This window comes from Anolis carolinensis, chromosome 4, assembly GCF_035594765.1.
Source record: "Anolis carolinensis isolate JA03-04 chromosome 4, rAnoCar3.1.pri, whole genome shotgun sequence".
Lineage (NCBI taxonomy): Eukaryota > Metazoa > Chordata > Lepidosauria > Squamata > Dactyloidae > Anolis > Anolis carolinensis.
In genome coordinates, this window is record NC_085844.1 from 218387178 (window position 1) to 218405589 (window position 18412).

General features: G+C 40.9%; 1 protein-coding gene across 5 annotated transcripts in view; it reads right to left on the minus strand.

Annotated features, from left to right (window-relative positions):
• dlgap4 (DLG associated protein 4) overlaps nucleotides 1-18412 on the minus strand; it is a 459488-nt gene that overhangs the window by 54711 nt on the left and 386365 nt on the right. Inside the window, exons 1-2 of one of the 5 annotated variants that reach the window (XM_008110023.3) lie at nucleotides 14658-15081; nucleotides 14138-14411 (exon numbers count right to left, since the gene is read on the minus strand). The exons of 2 other annotated variants lie outside the window; for them this stretch is intronic. In XM_008110023.3, coding sequence (XP_008108230.2) covers nucleotides 14138-14411; nucleotides 14658-14861 — 478 coding nt within the window. In that variant the 5' untranslated portion in view covers nucleotides 14862-15081. Of the gene's footprint in view, nucleotides 1-14137; nucleotides 14415-14550; nucleotides 14593-14657; nucleotides 15082-18412 lie in introns of those variants that run through there. 2 more of the 5 variants (XM_062978822.1, XM_062978820.1) reach the window with 2 other exon arrangements.

An 18412-nucleotide genomic window follows, 5' to 3' on the forward strand; every position in this document is an offset into this window, starting at 1 on the left:
AGTTATGATTCAAAAATATTTAGGTAAAGGTAAAGGTTTCCCCTGATACTAAGTCCAGTCATGTCTCACTCTCGAGGTTGGTGCTCATCTCCATTTCAAAGCCAAAGAGCGGCGTTGTCCATAGACACCCCCAAGGTCATGTGGCCGGCATGACTGCATGGAGCGCTGTTCCCTTCCTGCCAGAGTGGTAGCTATTGATCTACTCACATTTGCAAGTTTTTGAATTGCTAGGTTGGCAGAAGCTAGGGCTAACAGCAGGAGCTCACCTGGCTCCCCGGATTCAGACCGCTGATTTTTCAGTCAGCAAGTTCAGCAGCTCAGCGGTTTAACCCACTGCACCACCGAGGACTCCAAAAAATTTTTTTTTAGAGAACATCATATTAGGGGGGGGAATGCATTTGTTTTACAAATGCAGTAAAATGATATCTCTGGGATAGAGCTGGGAATTATGTGGCCCTCAAGATGGTTTTGAACTACAACTCCTAGCAAACACTATGGTGAGGCATGTTTTGAACTGCAGCCGCAGAGCATCTGAAGGGTCATATGATCTAAACCTTAATATAGGCTTAGGGTAAAATCTCTCTTAGAATACAATATATGGTCCTCAGTTTACTTGAAGACTTTAGCAATGAGTAAGCTTCCTGTGTGTGAATCTAAATATAGGATGGTCTATAGTTTCTGTCATCCATCCGAGTTTGGTGGTATTTTTTTGGAAGAAATATAGGAATTGTTGAATTGTTTCACAAATTAATCTTTAGTGCCTCATGCAGATGGATTGTCTTACAATCTGTAGATTCTGGAAATACCTAAATTTGCTTAGCATAAGGACTCATACAGCACAGTATTATTTGGATGAGAGTCATTGCAGTGTAGTGGTTTGTGTGTTGGACTATAACTCTGGAGACCAAGGTTCAAATCTCTCTCAACCATGGAAACCCAGTGGGTAATCATAGAAAAATTACACACTCTCAGCCTCAGAGCAAAGGCGAATCTCCCTCTGAATAATTCTTGCCAAGAAAACAGAGTGACAAGTTTACCTTAGGGTTGCTGTAGATCTGAAATGACTTAAAGGCACATAAAAACATTTAGACAGGTGAAGGGGGTTCTTTCCTACATGCATTTTAAATTCACACAGGATCCTTAACTCTACAGTGTGTCTACAATTTAAAATGTAAGACATAATTGAAATGCTCCGTTTGTGCACTTTCATGCTTTCTAATTTTCATGGTAAGAGATGTATGGTTGTTATAATAATCCAAGTTTCTATGGTTATAATGTGATCACCTGGTATTCCAGATGAACTATGATTTTAATCATCCCTAGTTGTTAGTCTGGCTAGCAGGGGATGATGAGCATTGAAAGCCATCAACATCTGGGAAGGCTGTAAACTCTCTGGCCCTGCCTCAAGACCTTTAGAAATACTTTACACATATGGCTTGAGAAGCTGGAATTAGAAGTCTTAACCATTAAATTTTGTTCTCCACAAGGAATTAAATTCTGAGAAATAATTTAAAAGGCCTTTAAATGTCTAGGCTGGAATTTAATATTTAGGCTGTAAATTTATAGAACTTTGTTGGATCTAGTCTTTGGATATTATATATCTTAGTATGAATGCACATCGGAAAAGTACAGTTTAATTGAGCTGAATATGATAAAATGATTCAACAGCTTAATACTTGAAAATGGTCGATAATAAGTATCTGAAAAGCAACCTCTTTGCCAACAAGTGACACTTTGTATAGTACTCTTTCCCAACAGAAAAATACATTGTATTTTGTATTGATTTGAGTGCATTTTTTTCCTGAATATATAGTCTAAAGAGATACTGTAGAGTCTCACTTATCCAATATAAACGGGCCAGCAGAACGTTGGATAAGCGAATATGTTGGATAATAAGGAGGGATTAAGGAGAAGCCTATTAAACATCAAATTAGGTTATGATTTTACAAATTAAGCACCAAAACATCATGTTATACAACAAATTTGACAGAAAAAGTAGTTCAATATGCAGTAATGCTATGTAGTAATTACTGTATTTACAAATTTAGCACCAAAATGTCACGATGTTTTGAAAACATTGACTACAAAAATGCGTTGGATAATCCAGAACGTTGGATAAGTGAGACTCTACTGTACATGCAGCAATGGCCTAAACTACTCACAGCAAAATACTTGTTCATGTTTATACAATATGATATTCACATTGTTACTTCAGCAGAAAGATTAATCACAAAACCGGAAAAACCAACATGCTAACTTGTTCATTTGTTCCAATGTAATTTCTCTGATCTCTCTGATCATTTGAAACAGACGGACTTTCATTAGCAAAAAGTTTATCTATCTCTCTTACAAATGTTCATTGTATTTAGCTCCTACTTCAGCTACCTGCAGGACAATAGTGCTAAGAAAATAGGCAAATATTTTTGAAACCACAAATGTCAGCAAACAAAGTGCCTTGCTATTATTTAGTTATTTATTTATATCCCGCTTTTCTCCTGAGACGGGACTTATGTCTAAGGAAAAAGCTACCATGTCTTAGGAAAAAGGAAAGCCCAAAATAAACAAAAACATTAATTAAAACAAAGCAAATGTTTAAGTAAAATTTGTTGAAGGCTTTTATAGCCGGAATCACTGGGTTGCTGTGAGTTTTTCAGGCAATTTTCCAGCAGCGATCTCTCCTAATGTTTTGCCTGCATCTGTGGCTTGCATCTTTGAACCATCCATCTTTGAAGATGCCAGTCACAGATGCATGTGAAATGTTAGGAGAGAATGCTGCTGGAAAATGGCCATACAGCCCAAAAAACTCATAGCAATCCGGTTTAGTACACATTGTGAGATATGGTAGGTAGGAGCTAATTAAAAATATATCATAGCAAACTATTTTGAAAACATACATATTGCTTTTTGGAATAAGATACCTGCAAAGAAATCAGTCTAGGAGTCACAGTTTCACCTTATTTCGACTAACAAATTGAGATAAAATCACTTCGTTGGAAGACTTTTACAGAAGTTCGCAAAGAATGAATTCTAATAGCACCCCATTTTCTATTTTTCAAAGCGATTCAATGAATTGTTTTTCAAAGTCTAGAAATGTATGCCCTGTGCACGTATATTAGTTTGACTTAGTAAGAATATGAAAAAAAAAACAGATAGTTTATCAGGAGAAAAAAATAACACTCTCAAAAGCCATTATGCTTAAAGGGTATGAAAAACAGACGAGTGTGCAACATTTCAGACATAACATTTTGCAAATGTGAACCCATTCGGGACCTAACCCTGGATAGGACAGGAATTTATCAGTGTAAACAAAAGTGAACCATATACCTTTCTCTAACTGAAATGTATAGTGTGACTGGAAGCAAGCTAAGGGCTCAATAATTACTTTCATTTTGTTTGCCTGTAAAATTCAAGCATTGTTCACACAGAATAGAAGGAATGTATGCCACCTTGTGAATGTATCACCTGCCACTGAGCAAAATACTGGCTCAGACTATTGAGAGATCCTTTTACAAAGAATAACATCTTTACAACCCATTCATAGCGAATGGCACTTATGGGAGCCAGAGTGACCCCTACTGTGCACTGGTTGCATTAGAAGCAAGAAACTATTAGAAAATTATTTTTTTCAAATCAGGACTATTTCCTAGCATTTGGATGTTTTGTAAGCATTTTAGCACAGTTTCAGTAAATGCAATATAATACATTAGCTGTTGAAAGAATGCTCTTGTGAAAGGGTTTTTATTATTTCTTTCATACGCTAACCTGATTTAGCTTTCTGGAAAAAAGAACACACAACAGTAATGGACTCACTGGGTGACCCTGGGAAAGTTAAACTTGCTCACCCATAAGGAAAGCAAGCTCGCTCTGAACAAATCTTGCCAAGAAAACCCTGTGATAGGTTCACTAAACCCTTGAGGGCACACAACAACAATAGGATTTTATCAGTTTCTCTGTAGGTATATAGTGATCGAAACAGAAAAATAATAGATCACAATCTTCTCTGAAAGCAGAAAATGACATTTTCATTTCAGGTAGCCATATAAAGTCCCTTTTTTTGTTATAAACTGATCTCTCCCACTTGTTAAAAAACTAGGGCATTCACATTTATTTAATGTGGATATTCATTACTATATTTGAAACTTAAATTCAGTTTGTTTTCTGTTTTTCACTGTCCACATAGCAGAAAATGTTTTCCCTATATACTCATGTAGAATTCTAGAAATTTAAATAAAAAATGAAAGCCCCAAAATGTTGCTTGTCTTATCCCCAGGTTAATGTGAGTATTGTACCTTAACTGTCATCAAAAAGGAACTATCCCTTTCTTTGAATAGATTGGTGAAAACAAGAGTTTAGTCCACCTGAAAGAAGTGCTGACCTCTAGCCTTTTTTAATCCTTGGGTAAAGAAATGGCAGAGTCGGCATTGGTGCTTTCCCTCTTCACAGAATGACCTGGACTTATCCACAGGTCATATCAAAATCCATAATTTTGGCTTCAGAATCCTTCCCTCGACTTATACATGAGTATATATGGTATTTTATTTTCCCACACAGGCCAAGTATGTCTGCTCTCTTGCTGTTCCTCTCATCACCATCACTATAAATAAATAAGAACCAATCCATCCTCTTTTCACTGCTTCCCCAGTGACATAAAGGGAACTGACAGTTTCAGCCCCGAGAGTGCCAGCAAGGTAATGAGTGTAACTGTGTTCTTGTGTCCTCCGCCTGCTAAGAAGAAACAGCAGCAGGGCAGACTGAGAGACCGGCTGACATTGGTACAGCAATTCCTTCACCGCATGGGCCACAGTGAGAGATCACAAATCAAAGCCTTTTGCTGCTGCAGTGCTTCAGACAGAACACTTGAAAGTAGCTTGGAGGAGAACAGAGGAGACATTTTCTAAGGTCATTCCTCTTGATAATAGCCACTGAATTATTTAGACAGCATTACATAAAAATTAACCACTAAAATAGCAGGGCAGTCTCCGCTGAAGCCTCTCCCCAAGGCAGTGAATAACTTTATAGCCTAACTTTCTGGAAAGTATTGGTATTTTTGTGGTGGTTTAACTCAAGTGGTTCCTAAAACTTTGGTTTTCCAGGTGTTTGGAATTCAGTTTCCAAATTAATGACTGTTGATCAAGATGTCCCTCAAGGAGGTTCTGTTTCTTACACAAAGCAAAGTTTATCAACTCAACACCTAAGAGATAATAGAATACATATGTTTCTATCTCACACAAACCCAGGAGTAATGGGATTGTCAGATAATGGGGCGCATTCTAGGAAATCAGCCATTTCTCATATTCACTGTAGACACTATGGTTATTTTGCAATGCATTTTGCATTGTTCCTAAGAAATGTAAAAAATGCCATAATTTGGTAATATTCATTTCAAAATCAATTGTCTTAGCATTAAATTCCATCACCACTGCTGTTCTTGCTACAGTACAGGTTTTGCTTTTCTTTCAAGACTTTCTGATTAAAATGGCAGATCCTTTGTAACTTTTGTATCAAAGCACTGTTTTTTTTTAAAGAAAAAGTAACTTGATGAAAAGCTAATATTTTCATCAATTCAAGTATTTGTCATCTCAAGCCATTTAAGTATCTATATAACACAGTGCTCTTTCTCACCAAGAGAGGCCACTGGTAAGATACCCAAAGCTGCCATTTAGAGAAGAGTGTAGATTGATTTAATATGCTGTTCATCTGGGACTAAGTATCGGTCATTCATTAAAAATGCATGATTAGTGGTTCAGGCAAAATTCCCAGTCTCCTCGTTAACTAGCAAATTTACAAACACTATCTAACAACATATTTAAAGAAAGTGAAATTAACAGCACATAATGATTTCCCCTCAGAATCTAATCACTGCCATGCCAATATCATCATGATCAGCCATTTTAGGAAGACAATCATTGGAATAGTTCAGATCAAATGAGATTATTATTTTATAATCAACACTTTTTGCTCAGTTTTTTTCCTAGATAGTAGAACTGCAATCCTGCTTTCACAGAAAAATCCCAACAAGAGTATTTTTAAGTCAAAAATTGCTCTGCTAGCAGGTTTACTGAATATCTTCATGTGGACTTGTATGAAACAAGGCCATCTATTGTCTTAACTTTTCATTCCTCCACTGCACATATGTAGCAATTTGCACTCTACTGAATCCAATTACACTGCTTCAGCCCTTTTGTAGCTGGAAGTGGCGGCAGGGGGGGGATTTTAAATGACTACTATGTGTCTTTATGTTGCCTGTTGACATATGGCAACTGTGTGGATTTCACAGAGCTTTTTAAAATAAAACAAATACTCAGAGGTGGTTCTGTGACTTCCATCCTCTGAAATATAGTCTACAGCATCTGGCATTTGTTGGTTGTCTCCCCCCTAATACTAACCAGGGGTGTGACCCTGCTTAGCTTTCAGAAGGGGGGAAATTAGTAAAAGTATCTCCAGTTTGGTTCAAACATGTGACCTCTGAGGACCTCTTCAGCACAGTTGTCACAGCTCCATTAATGCCATCTTTTAGAAAACTATATATAGTGGCCTGATGACCTGGAAAGATTAGCAGGCATAAAATGTGAAAAGGAAGTATATTTGCAAATGCTTCACAATAGCTACCTTTTGGTATAAAGACTATTGTATGACTCTATTAAATGTGAACAGCAAATATTACTTATTTTAGGACTCAAATGCATACTGTGTCACAAAGCAAGCATGCAGAGCTTTCGTCTGGATCAGGAGCATCACATGTGGGCAGTCCACCCATCTGATTCATACTTCAAAACAAGTGGGTAGTTTAACAAGAGGGAGACTCCCTTGGCACCAGTTATTTTTCCATCATAGATTCCATGGGGTGGGGAGGATTTTGAGGTAAAAATTAGATGGTAGAGTTTAAAGCTCCCAGAGTATGACTGTTCTAATTTGGACCAGAGCAACAAGACGGAAAACAACATCCATATGTATCTCAGAGCCCTTCTATACTGCCATATAGCACAGATTTTCAAAGCAGACAATCCATATTATCTGCTTTGAACTGGATTATATGAGTCTACACTGCCATAGAATACAGTTCAAAGCAGATATCCTGGATTATATAGAAGGGGCCTCAGTTAACAAAGCCTTTGACAGCAAAACTCCTTTTTACACCCACCTTCCTCCTGGATTCATCATCCTTTGTCTAACTTTTGTTTTTAGAAACAGCATCAGCACCAGGTGGATGGTGAATAAGAGTTAGAAAAAGACAATGTTCTGGTGTTGGGTGTGCAGTAAATTTTGAGCAGGGAAAAAGCAAGATTCTGCTCTAGACAACCTGACTGCTGGTGTCTATGCATGCCTTTTACAGGGAAGTTGAATATTAGCAGTGGCTATTATGTACCCTAGGAACCCACTCCTATTCTGTGTCGTTTCTGCCTCTGGTTCAAAATTTTCCATTACAGTAGTATAACATTCAGGAATATATCTACTTCATTGATTCAAAAATACCCTAACTCAAGAAGCTTGCAGTTTAGTCCTCAGAAAGTCCACTGCAGCTAAAAAGGTAGTCAAAGTAATTGTGGGCTATAATAATCAGATAGAGCCTCCTAATTAGTCGAGTACACATCCAGACGGACGGCTTGTATTTTCAATTATACTCTTACACAAGAAACAAAGAATGTTTGGGTGTGGAGAAAGAAAGAGACAGTAAAAGGAGATGAACAGATGCACTAGCAATCTGAGGACAGCTGCAAGTTCTTTCATGACTGAGTCAAGAAACTGCAATTTACTCATCGGCGTCTCCTAGTCATCTCCAAGCCAATCCTTTTCGACAGCATTTTCCTCAGGCCTTAATTCTCACAATCGACAAGGGTGGTGTTAACCCCAGTGCTTGGGATATTGACATCAGACTATGGGGTGGGGCATATCTAATGTTCAATGTTTTGTCATTCAAAATAATAAAAACAAAACATGTTCAGGAGAAGGAAACTGATCTGTCTCTGACATCTTCTTGTCTATTTACAGAGTTTGGGTTCAGTGATTTTGTTTCTGTTTTGTATGAAGAGGCATCAGTCATATAATGAAGCTCCAACATAGTCCAACGCAATACTGCCTAACATAGACTTATTACTTTTGTCAGCTGTTTTGCAAGAGGCAGATCCTATTTCCAGGATTTAAATTCTCTGTTGCAGTCCATAAGGACGGGCTACATTAACTTTAATCAGGGCTGGAAATCTCAGCACCCTGAAGGGGTTTTCCTTCTTATTTAACTTTACAAGATTAATTCTACATGACTGTGCCTTGGAGCGGCTATGTAAGCCAGGAACAGGAAATCTTTCTTCCTCCAGATGATAAGAGACCATGGGAGCTAAACAAAACATCCACAGGATTTAAAGTTTGCCCATCCCAGATATCAGCAGAGTCTTGTTTTTCTATAGAAACAGCAGGGGCCTGACAGGAGTCTATTTTATTTTGTTTTCTGAAATTCTAAACTCTCTGAATCTAGAGTCTGATTTGACCATATAAGAGCAAGGCTTTCCAACATGCTCCATGCTCATTGAATGGTTTCAATACAGATTAATAAGAGTTTCCCCCTACATTGTGTTTTAGAGTTGCCAAAACACATCACATATTTTCACTAAAATTTTTACAGCCTTGTGAAATATTGTATAGCAATACAGTAGGCTCTCTACTTTCACAATACACCATGAAAGTTAAAAAAAAACCATGAATTTTAAGTACTTCTTTTCAATCTGAGAGAACACTTCACTAGAAAAACTACTGGAAGTTGACCATAGAATTGTGCTGGAGGACCTACAAATGTCTAGAGCATTGCTGTCTCTAGGAATCTCTAGGTCATCCAGCATAACTCTAAGGTCAACTGAAGAAAGATCTAGATATTCTAAGAGAGAACATTAATGACATCCACAAAAGTTAAATCTGCAAAACCTGATAACTCAACTGTTGTTTCTATGTTGTTGGCAAGGACTTTGGCTGAGATGTTGATTTGCTTAGAGTAATATACAATGTTTTGGCTTCTCTTCCCACCTAGTTAGTATAAATGAAATAATGAATCAAATACAAACAAAATAATGTATGGTCTTTCTGGATGCTCCCAATATGCTGTCTTAATAGGCAGATCTTTATTGCATGTGTTTTTAAAACAGAGATCTGTTTAGACATAGAAGAAACATACTGTAGAACAAATGTTTTCAATCTTTGGTGCTGCAAAAGTTTTTAGCATCAGCTCCAAGAATTATGGACCATTCTCCATGCTGACTTGTGGGAGATGGAATCCAAAACATCTGAAGGACCAAAGATTAAGACCCACTGCTGAAGACAAACATGATGACAAAAACTTCTACTGTACTAGCAAAAAAGATGGAGAGAAGAATCCATTATATCCTGCATCTGATGTGTTAATTTATTGAGTAATATTTGGAGAAATAGGATTGTTGGTATTATGATTGGAAACAAGACAGCTGCCACCATTGCAACCTGAATGGCTAGCTGTTGGGGAAGATGAAAGTTGTAGTATAACATATCTGGAGGATACTGGGTTTTAGACCAACATATCTGGAGAATGCCAAGTCAGGGTGGACTTTTGTGTGTGTGTGTATATATATATACACACACACACGCACTGTATATATATTGCAAAGAAGCGTGGTTTTATTAACATGTTGAGTAAGCATTTGCCTTAAGTAAAAGGTCTTATCAAGAGTAGGAAAAATTGTATGTTAGGTAGGAAAGTCTGGAAACATTGTAGTCTAAAAGAGCAATTTCTCCAACTACTGATTTTTCTCCACTTTTAAGAGGCACAACATAATCTCGCAATGGAGTTTACAGTAGTATTATATCAGAAATTTATGTTTTACCCTTTTTGAGATTTTTCAAATACCCCCTAGTCAGAAAAAGCACCAATGGTTTTAGAGTTATGAGAGATTAGAAATTTAAAATTTAAAATCAAGACCTAACCTCACCAGCGATCAGCATTTTTAACTACTCTGAACTTTTGGATAGCTATAAACTTAGTGTCCCAATTTAGTTTCAGAAACAGTAGAGCCACCAGCAATGCAATAAAAATTAGTATAGCATATCCTTTATGCCCTGGCCTGCATTCAAATACTAATTTAGCTTGACTCTTTTTACTTTGGTTGGTAAAGCCTTAGGTGCAGCTATAGAAGTAATTCATTCTCTACTATCATGTGTGCTGTATCTTGCCAAGAGCTTTCCCTCTACATCTGTAGTTCAATCACTTTTCTAAAAAAGCATTTTAGAATTTCTGACATTATAAAATCAAATACTATTGAAACATGTCAATATAAAAACATAACACAAATACAGCAAACACAGGGGCAATCAATATCTCAGCAATCCAAATATTACACGCCCAATTTATATGCTTCTCTTTTTAGACAGCCCTGTGGGGTGGATGTATTCCCTCCGAATTCCACAGAGAGCTGGTTTGAGATGAATCTCTGAGGAACTCAAATTAGCCTGAGGATCAGGTAACAGGGCAAGGTAACCATCGATACATACATACAAAGACCTATCAGGACAAAGACCAAACCGACCACATATCAGAGCAGCAGCTTAGCAATAGGGCACTTTCTGGGATTGTAGCACTTGTTCCAACATCAAAAACACTTATTTTGTTCATTAGAGCCATTCCATCACAATGCTTATTAGCCGATCCATGCCCACCACCTGGCTTTTCCCTCTTCACAATGTGCTGAATCTTTGAAACCTTTGTCTATGTTCACAGATTGCACTGAAATTACTCTAAAAGCCCAGTTTCATCCTGTAGCAATGAGTTTCTCATGAGACAAAGCTAGGCCAGGGATTACTAAGCAACGAAGTATTCTAGCCAATTAAGGCATCATTTGTTCAAAGGAAGCAGCATTCAAGGCACACCACCTTCTCTAAACATAGGGGATCATTGCAACAGCTTCACTTATAGTTTTCAGGAGGAACCAGATCACATATGCAAGCCGAGTAGACTAATAATAATAATAATACAATAACATTTTATTTATATACCGCCCTAGAAGGCAACAACAGCAGGTGATTTCTCTGTGCATCCAGAAAAAGCATATGATAAAACAGCTTTCCACAGCTTGGTGCTCTCCCAATGTGTTGGAATACAACTGTCATTATTGCATAATGACCAAGAATAACATGTTGTCCTCTAGAAATGCCCAAGGTTATGGAACTATATATAAAGGTATTCTATAAGGAGGTGCCTGTGTTACTCCATCACAGTAAAAACAACAGAATATTGTGGTGCCCTTAAAGACTAACAGTTGTAATGATATAAGCTTTCCTGGACCACAGTCCACTTTATTTCACACATGAAGCCTTCTGACATCCCTTCATGCAACCGCAAATAGATGACAAGGCAAATGGTTTAATTTTAGAGCGGTTTATGCCCTCCAGAGAATAGTTTTCACTGAGATTATTGATCTGGCAGGGTGGAAAACATGTGCCTGTGACGGACAGAGATAAACAGAAAACAGTTTTTCAAAACCAAATGTTACAGGGTGCCAGGTCTGAGAACATTTTGCTCGTATCCAACTCCAAATCTGCCTGTGCTCATAAATGTCACAGAGCTATCACTCCTCAATCTTTTCCTCCGCCCTGCAGAGTTTCTGAGCAATATGCTTCAAGGTGAAATCATACCCTTTCAAGACAACAGATTATGAAACTATTGCTGATGCGAGATCTTTCCCAAGGTTTACATTTTTGAAGCCACTGTAATATTTGTTCTATTAAATAGAAATGAACTCCCTAATACCTTCATTCCCAGGAAGTGGTATAGTGCTTTCAGCAATGGGCTATGTCTCTGGAGAGCAGGATTCAAATCCCTGCTTGATCATGAAACCCACTGGGTGACCTTTGTGCAAGTCACACACTCAGAAGAAGTCAATGGCAAAGCTCCCCTGAACTAATCTTGCCAAGAAAACCTTGTGATAAGGTTGTTGTTGGTAAAAAATGACTTGAAGGCATACAACCACAACAAAGGTCTATTCAGATCAAAAAAAGGGAAAAGCAGTCTACTTTGGTACCACTTTTCCTACAATTTTTAAAAGGTAAATGTTGAAATTGAAAGCACTTAAAACCAATAACTGAAATCAACTTCTTTATATCCTCAAAGCAGGCCCTGACATCTTTCAATCAGCAGCGATCTTCACCACAATACACAAGGATCTAGTGTGCATCTGTGTTGAAGAATTAATGCAATTTGACATTACTTAGACTGCCATGGCTCAATGCTAGGGAATCTTGGGATTTGTAGTTTGGGGAGGCACCAGCAATCTTTGGCAGAGAAGGCTAAAAACCTAGTAAGTCTACAACTCCCAGACTTCCATATCACTGAGCCCTGGCAGTTCAAGTGGTGTCAAACTCTATTCATTTTACAGTGTAGATACACACACCCCTCAGTCCAAGAAGCTTATGTTACTAACACCATTCTCCCAGTTTCCAAGATGCTCCGAGACCCCTTTGTTTGTCATAACAATCCCCATACATTTTGTGGCAGGGAAATTGTAGTGCCACTCGCCCTTGAAAAGAAGGAAGCATACCATAACAAATGGCAGAAGTAGTAAATAAGGGGCAGGGTTGCTGTGAGTTTTTCTGGCTGTATGGCCATGTTCCAGAAGCATTTTCTCTCCTGACATTTCACCTGTGTCTATGGCACAAGGCAAGTGGAATTTATATATCCATGGAATGTTCAGGGTGGGAGAAAGAACTCTTGTCTGTTTGAGGCAGGTGTGAATGTTTCAACTGGCCACCTTGGTTAACATTGAATAGCCTTTCAGTTTCAAGGTCTGGCTTTTTACTGCCTGGGTGAATCTTTTGTTGGGAAATATTAGCTGGGTTCCCCTGAGTTTTTTTTGTGTTGCTCTTCATTTACTGTCCGGATTTTAGAGTTTTTTAAAAAAATACTGATAGCCAGCTTTTGTTCATTTTCATGGTTTCCTTCTTTCTGTTGAACAAAATCCTACCACCAGTACTAAAAATTTCAAAAATCAGGATAGTAAATAAAGAACAACACTCAGAAAACAGAGGAATTCCAGACATGAATCAGGGCCTGCTAACACATCTCAACAAAGGATTCCACCAGGCAGTAAACCGCCAGACCTTGAAGCTTCAAGGCTATTCAATGCTAATCAAGGTGGCCAATTGAAACATTCACACCTGCCTCAAGCAGACAAAAGTTTTTCCTCCCACCCTGGACCTTCCACAGATATACATAGTAAACCCCACTTGCCTGGTTTATAACAGACCTCACAACCTCTGAGAATGCCTGCCATAGATGCAGGTGAAACATCTGGAGACAATGCTTCTGGAACATGGCCATACAGCCCAAAAGAACTCACAGCAATCCAGTGATTCCTGCCATGAAATCCTTCGACAATAATAATAATTTTATTTTTATACCCCGCCCCATTTCCCCTGGGGACTTGGGGCGGCTTACATGGGGCCAAGCCCAGGCAACAAGCAATATAAAACTCAGCAATAAAAACAAATAATAAACAAATAAAACCACAACACGATAAGGGGCAGCCTTCCTAAAGGAAGTCTAGCCGATGAACTACCAATCTGTGTCATTTCATTTCTCCAGGGACACCAACGTGTGTGACAGCACACCCAGCCATGCTTCACATTTAGACTGGCACAGCAGAAAGACAGGCAAAATGAGCTCACATCCTGCCAGGATCCGGAATGCCAAGAGCAGCCTAAATATATCCCAGCCAAGGGGCAGCAGATCTCATGAAGCAGAGAGCCATGCACCAAAGAGGGGGGTTTTCCCCCAGCCAAAGCCCCCAAGCTCACAAGTGCAACCGGGTGGGAGCGAAGGAGACAACGACGCCTTTCCTGCACTTTCAGCCACTACCTTGAGCCAGCTTTGCACCCCCAAAGCGACCCACTCCTTCCTTTTTTGCATTTCAAGCAGCGCCAGCGTTTGGGGCCACATCTGTCCCCTACAAAGAATGCATCCCATTCAAAAGGGGAGGAAAACGCGTCTGGAGGGAAGGAGAAAAGGCATATCAAGGCTCTATAGGAAGCAGAGTCTCGCCCAGCAGCCAGCCTGAGATCGGCATGCCACAAAAAACCAAGGCAAGGGACCCCCTCCCCCGGTGCATGACACCCAAACCTGTCCACTCACATTGTTTAAAGAGCTCCAGACACAAAGCCATTGGAGACACGGAAAGGTGGGGGGCTCGAGAAAGAGAAAAAAGGGAGAAAGGAGGGAGAGAAAGGCGGCCCCGGGTCCCACGCCCTGCTGGCGGCGGAGGCGGAAAAACAACCCGGGATGGTGATGGAGAAGGAGGAGGAGGAGGAAGATGAGGAGGGATGGTGGAGGCCGAGCCGGGCCTGCGGTGATCCAGACCGGGAGGGAGAGAGGCGGCCGACGGGCGATCTAATCCCTGCTGCTGCGGCTACTGAGGAAAAGACAGAAAGTGTAACACGGAGAGAGAAAGCAAGAAAGAAAGAGAGGCAGGAGAAAGAGCTTCTCCGGCGGTAACAGCAGCAGAAGGCTGGTTTGCTGGCACCCCGCTCGCTCGTTCACTCACTCACCCTCCCGGCGAGCTCTGCCGGCCCCATCCGCTCCCGTTATGTACTTCCAAGGGGAGGGAGGAGGAGGGAGGAAGGAAGGAAGGAAGCCCCGGGTTCGCCCCACCCACCTCTCCGCGATCCGGCAGAAGCAGAAGGAAGGAGAACAGGACGGGCGCGCTGCCAATGGCAAGCCAGGGAAGGGCGCACGCCTCGCTCCAAGCCCGGCACCAGAGGGAAGCAGGACGGAGGCCGGACTCCTCCTCCTCCTCCGCCTCTCTCTCCGCCTCACCAGCCGGGACGGACAAACCAGTTCCAGCTAGTCTTCCGCACATGCTCACAAGGCGCCCGTGGAATGGCTGCGCTCTCGCCGACGCGGGAGAAGAGGCCCAGCGTGGCTGGGAGGGAGGGAGGGGCGGGGAGGCAGAACTCGGGTGGGGGGAGGGGGAAAGGAGCAGGCGGCCTGGCCACGCGTGCGTGGGGCCCTTAATGGCCCGGGTGTCCTTTCCACGCGGGTGGGCAGGGCAGGCGAGGCCGACCTCGTCCGTAGGGACACCAGGCCTGCCCCCCTATGGGTAATCCCATTTGTTGTCTATTCCTTCAGTCGCTTCCGACTCTTCGTGACCTCATGGACCAGCCCACGCCAGAGCTCCCTGTCGGCCGTCGCCACCTCCAGCTCCATCAAGGTCAAGCCAGTCACTTCAGGGATACCACCCATCCAGGCTTGTAGCGGGGTGGGTGGGGGGGGGGGGGGTTTAGGGGTTCAACCCCCCCCCCCCCAAATTTTCAGGTTAAAAAATACCTGGTTTACTCATGAATTTTAACTGGTTAACCAAATCCCCATGCTAAGTCTATGAGACGTAAAACATTAAGAGTCCCTCCAGGCACTATCTCAAGCAGATATTGACAGGTCTGAACCCAGGGGGGTGGGTGGGTCAGGGGTTCAACCCCCCCCCCCCCGAAATTTTCAAAACCCCTCCCGAATTTTTTTTCTGGCTACAGCCCTGCACCCATCCATCTTGCCCTTGGTCGTGGCCCCTCTTCCTCTTTCCTTCCATTTTCCCCAGCACCATTCTCTTCTCCAAGCTTTCCTGTCTTCTCATTACGCGGCCAAAGTACAGTAGGGTCTCACTTATCCAACATAAACAGCTGGCAGAACGTTGGATAAGGGAAATGTTGGATAATAAAGAGGGATTAAGGAAAAGCCTATTAAACGTCAAATTACATTACGATTTTACAAATTAAGCACCAAAACATCATGTTTTACAACAAGCCTGCCACTTGTTTGGGAGTGTGGCTCACTTATTTATTTAATTTATATACCGCTCTTCTCCCCCAGGGGGATCCAGAGTGGTCTTACATAATGGCAAGATTAATGCCACATATAATAAAAAATATAGTGAAAATCAACAATCGTAAAAACACACTTAAAAACCAATATCATATCCAATTAAAACAGTAAAACACTGTGTGACCATTACAACAGGGCCAGTAGCATTGGGCCATAAGTTGTCTTGTGTTGTTGGGCATGTTGGCCCGCTGCACATTGCTGTCTAGAGAAACAGCTGTGGATCCAGATGGGAGGCAGACTGCACTGGATAAGTGACACTGTTGTACTTCATCTTTGCCTCTAATATCCTTCCCTCCAGTAAGCAGTCGGGTTTTATTTCCTGGAGAATGGACTGGTTGGATCTTCTTGTGGTCCAGGGCACTCTCAGAATTTTCCTCCAACACCAAAGTTCAAAAGCATCTATCTTCCTTCGCTCAACCTTCCTTATGGTCCAGCTCTCGCATCCATAGGTTACTACGGGGAATACCATTGCTTTAACTATGTGGACCTTCGTTGCCAGTTTGATGTCTCTACTCTATTTTATCAAGGTTGGTCATTGCTCTCCTCCCAAGAAGTAGAGGTCTTCTGATTTCCTGGCTTCAGTCCGTGTCTGCAGTAATCTTTGCACCTATAAATACAAAGTCTGTCACTGCTTCCACGTTTTCTCCCTTTATTTGCCACTTATCAATCAGTCTGGTTGCCATAATCTTGGTTTTCTTGACATTTAACTGAAACCCATCTTTTGCAATTTCTTCTTTCACCTTAGTGATAAGGCTCCTCAGCTCCTCCTCACTTTCAGCCATCAGAGTGGTATCATCTGCATATCTGAGGTTGTTAATGTTTCTTCCAGAAATTTTAACTCCGGCCTTGGATTCATCAAGCCCTGCATGTCACATGATGTGTTCTGCATACAAGTTGAATTGGTAGGGTGTACAGCCTTGCCGTACTCCTTTCCCAATCTTGAACCAGTTTGTTGTTCCGTGGTCTGTTCGGACTGTTGCTACTTGATCTATACAGAATCCTCAGGAGACAGACAAAGTGACTTGATATTCCCATACCATCAAGAACTTTCCACAATTTATTATGATCCACACAGTCAAAGGCTTTAGAATACCCAACAAAACAGAAATAGATATTTTTCTGAAACTCCCTGGCTTCCTCCATTATCCAGCAGATATTGGCAGTTTGGTCTCTTGTTCCTCTGCCTTTTCTAAACCCAGCTTGTACATCTGGCAACTCTCGCTCCATTGCTGAGTCTCATAACCTATTAGAAATAGCTGCTCCCAGTCTCTGACCACATATCCTTTTGGCAAATGTGAATCTCCATGAACATGTGGAGACCACCTTTTGAAAAACCACTAGTCAAGAAAAGCATGACTTTGTTAAAAGGCAACCCTTTGTTGACAGCATTTCCTGTATTTGGAGGGCCACTTATCCCTATCATACCTTGAGCTTTTCATACACAGCTATTAGTGGAGATTGAGACAGAGATTGTCTGCACTTACAGATACAGAGTTCAACACTGTTACTCCTGACCTCTTGCTTTAGTTTTTTCGAATGGAACCAAAGAGACCATAAACTTTAGTGCAGTTTCTTTGCAGGTATGTTACCCATCTAATGAAAAGCATTCAATGAGGGCCGATTAGAGGCATCTCCATCAAACTGCAGGAGAAAGAAAGAGAAAGAAGGGACAACTATGTCCCTGAGGTCTCTGGTTTAGATCAGGAGATCATTGAAGTGGACCCTGATATGAAGGAGATGTTGAAACTGCTGAATTTTGGCAGCTTGTCCAACTTTCAGGTTACACAGGCCACTGTAGAGATGAACTTCAAAACCCCAAGAGGAGCCATCTGAAGCCATTGCTGTACTGGCAGTTTTCCAATAAATATATAAAAATAGAACATTAAAAAAGTCAACCCTTTGAATAAGTGATATTCATAAGCATTCATGTAATGGCACACAGGGAACTCAGCTGTTAAACTGAAGAACCATGTCTTTAAACTGCCAAGGATAAACACATGCCACTACAAAATATATTTGGTTAGCAGAGAATGGTTGTTTCTTTGAAGTTGAAATTGCAGTTGCAATTGTAATTGCCCAAAAGATATACACTCCCTTGAAACCTCTTAGTTAAAATATGCACTCAGAGATAAAAAAAAAAAAAAACCAAAGTCTGCTTTGAAAAAGAACATACGAGGGTTATCCAGAAAGTTCAGTACGTTTTGGAATTAAAAATAAACAAAGTATAGGAGAAAACATTTACCATATTCAGTTGAAAGCCAGACCCAAATACTAGTTTTCACCATAGTCCCCACTGAAATCTAGGTAGTTATCATAGCGATAAAAGTGTTTGAAAAGCCCTCCCCCCCCCCCAAGATTTTCGCCTGGCTTGCGTCCTGAACCAGGCTGTTTTCCCTTCCCTCAGCTGTCAAATGGTGCGCTCAGCTTTCCTATCGCTCTTCCTCGATCGCTCTTTTGTTTTGCAGATGCTTGCAAAGAAGGTGCTCTTTTAAGGTTTTTCAAGGAGCACACCTTTCCTGTCCCAAAAAACCTTCC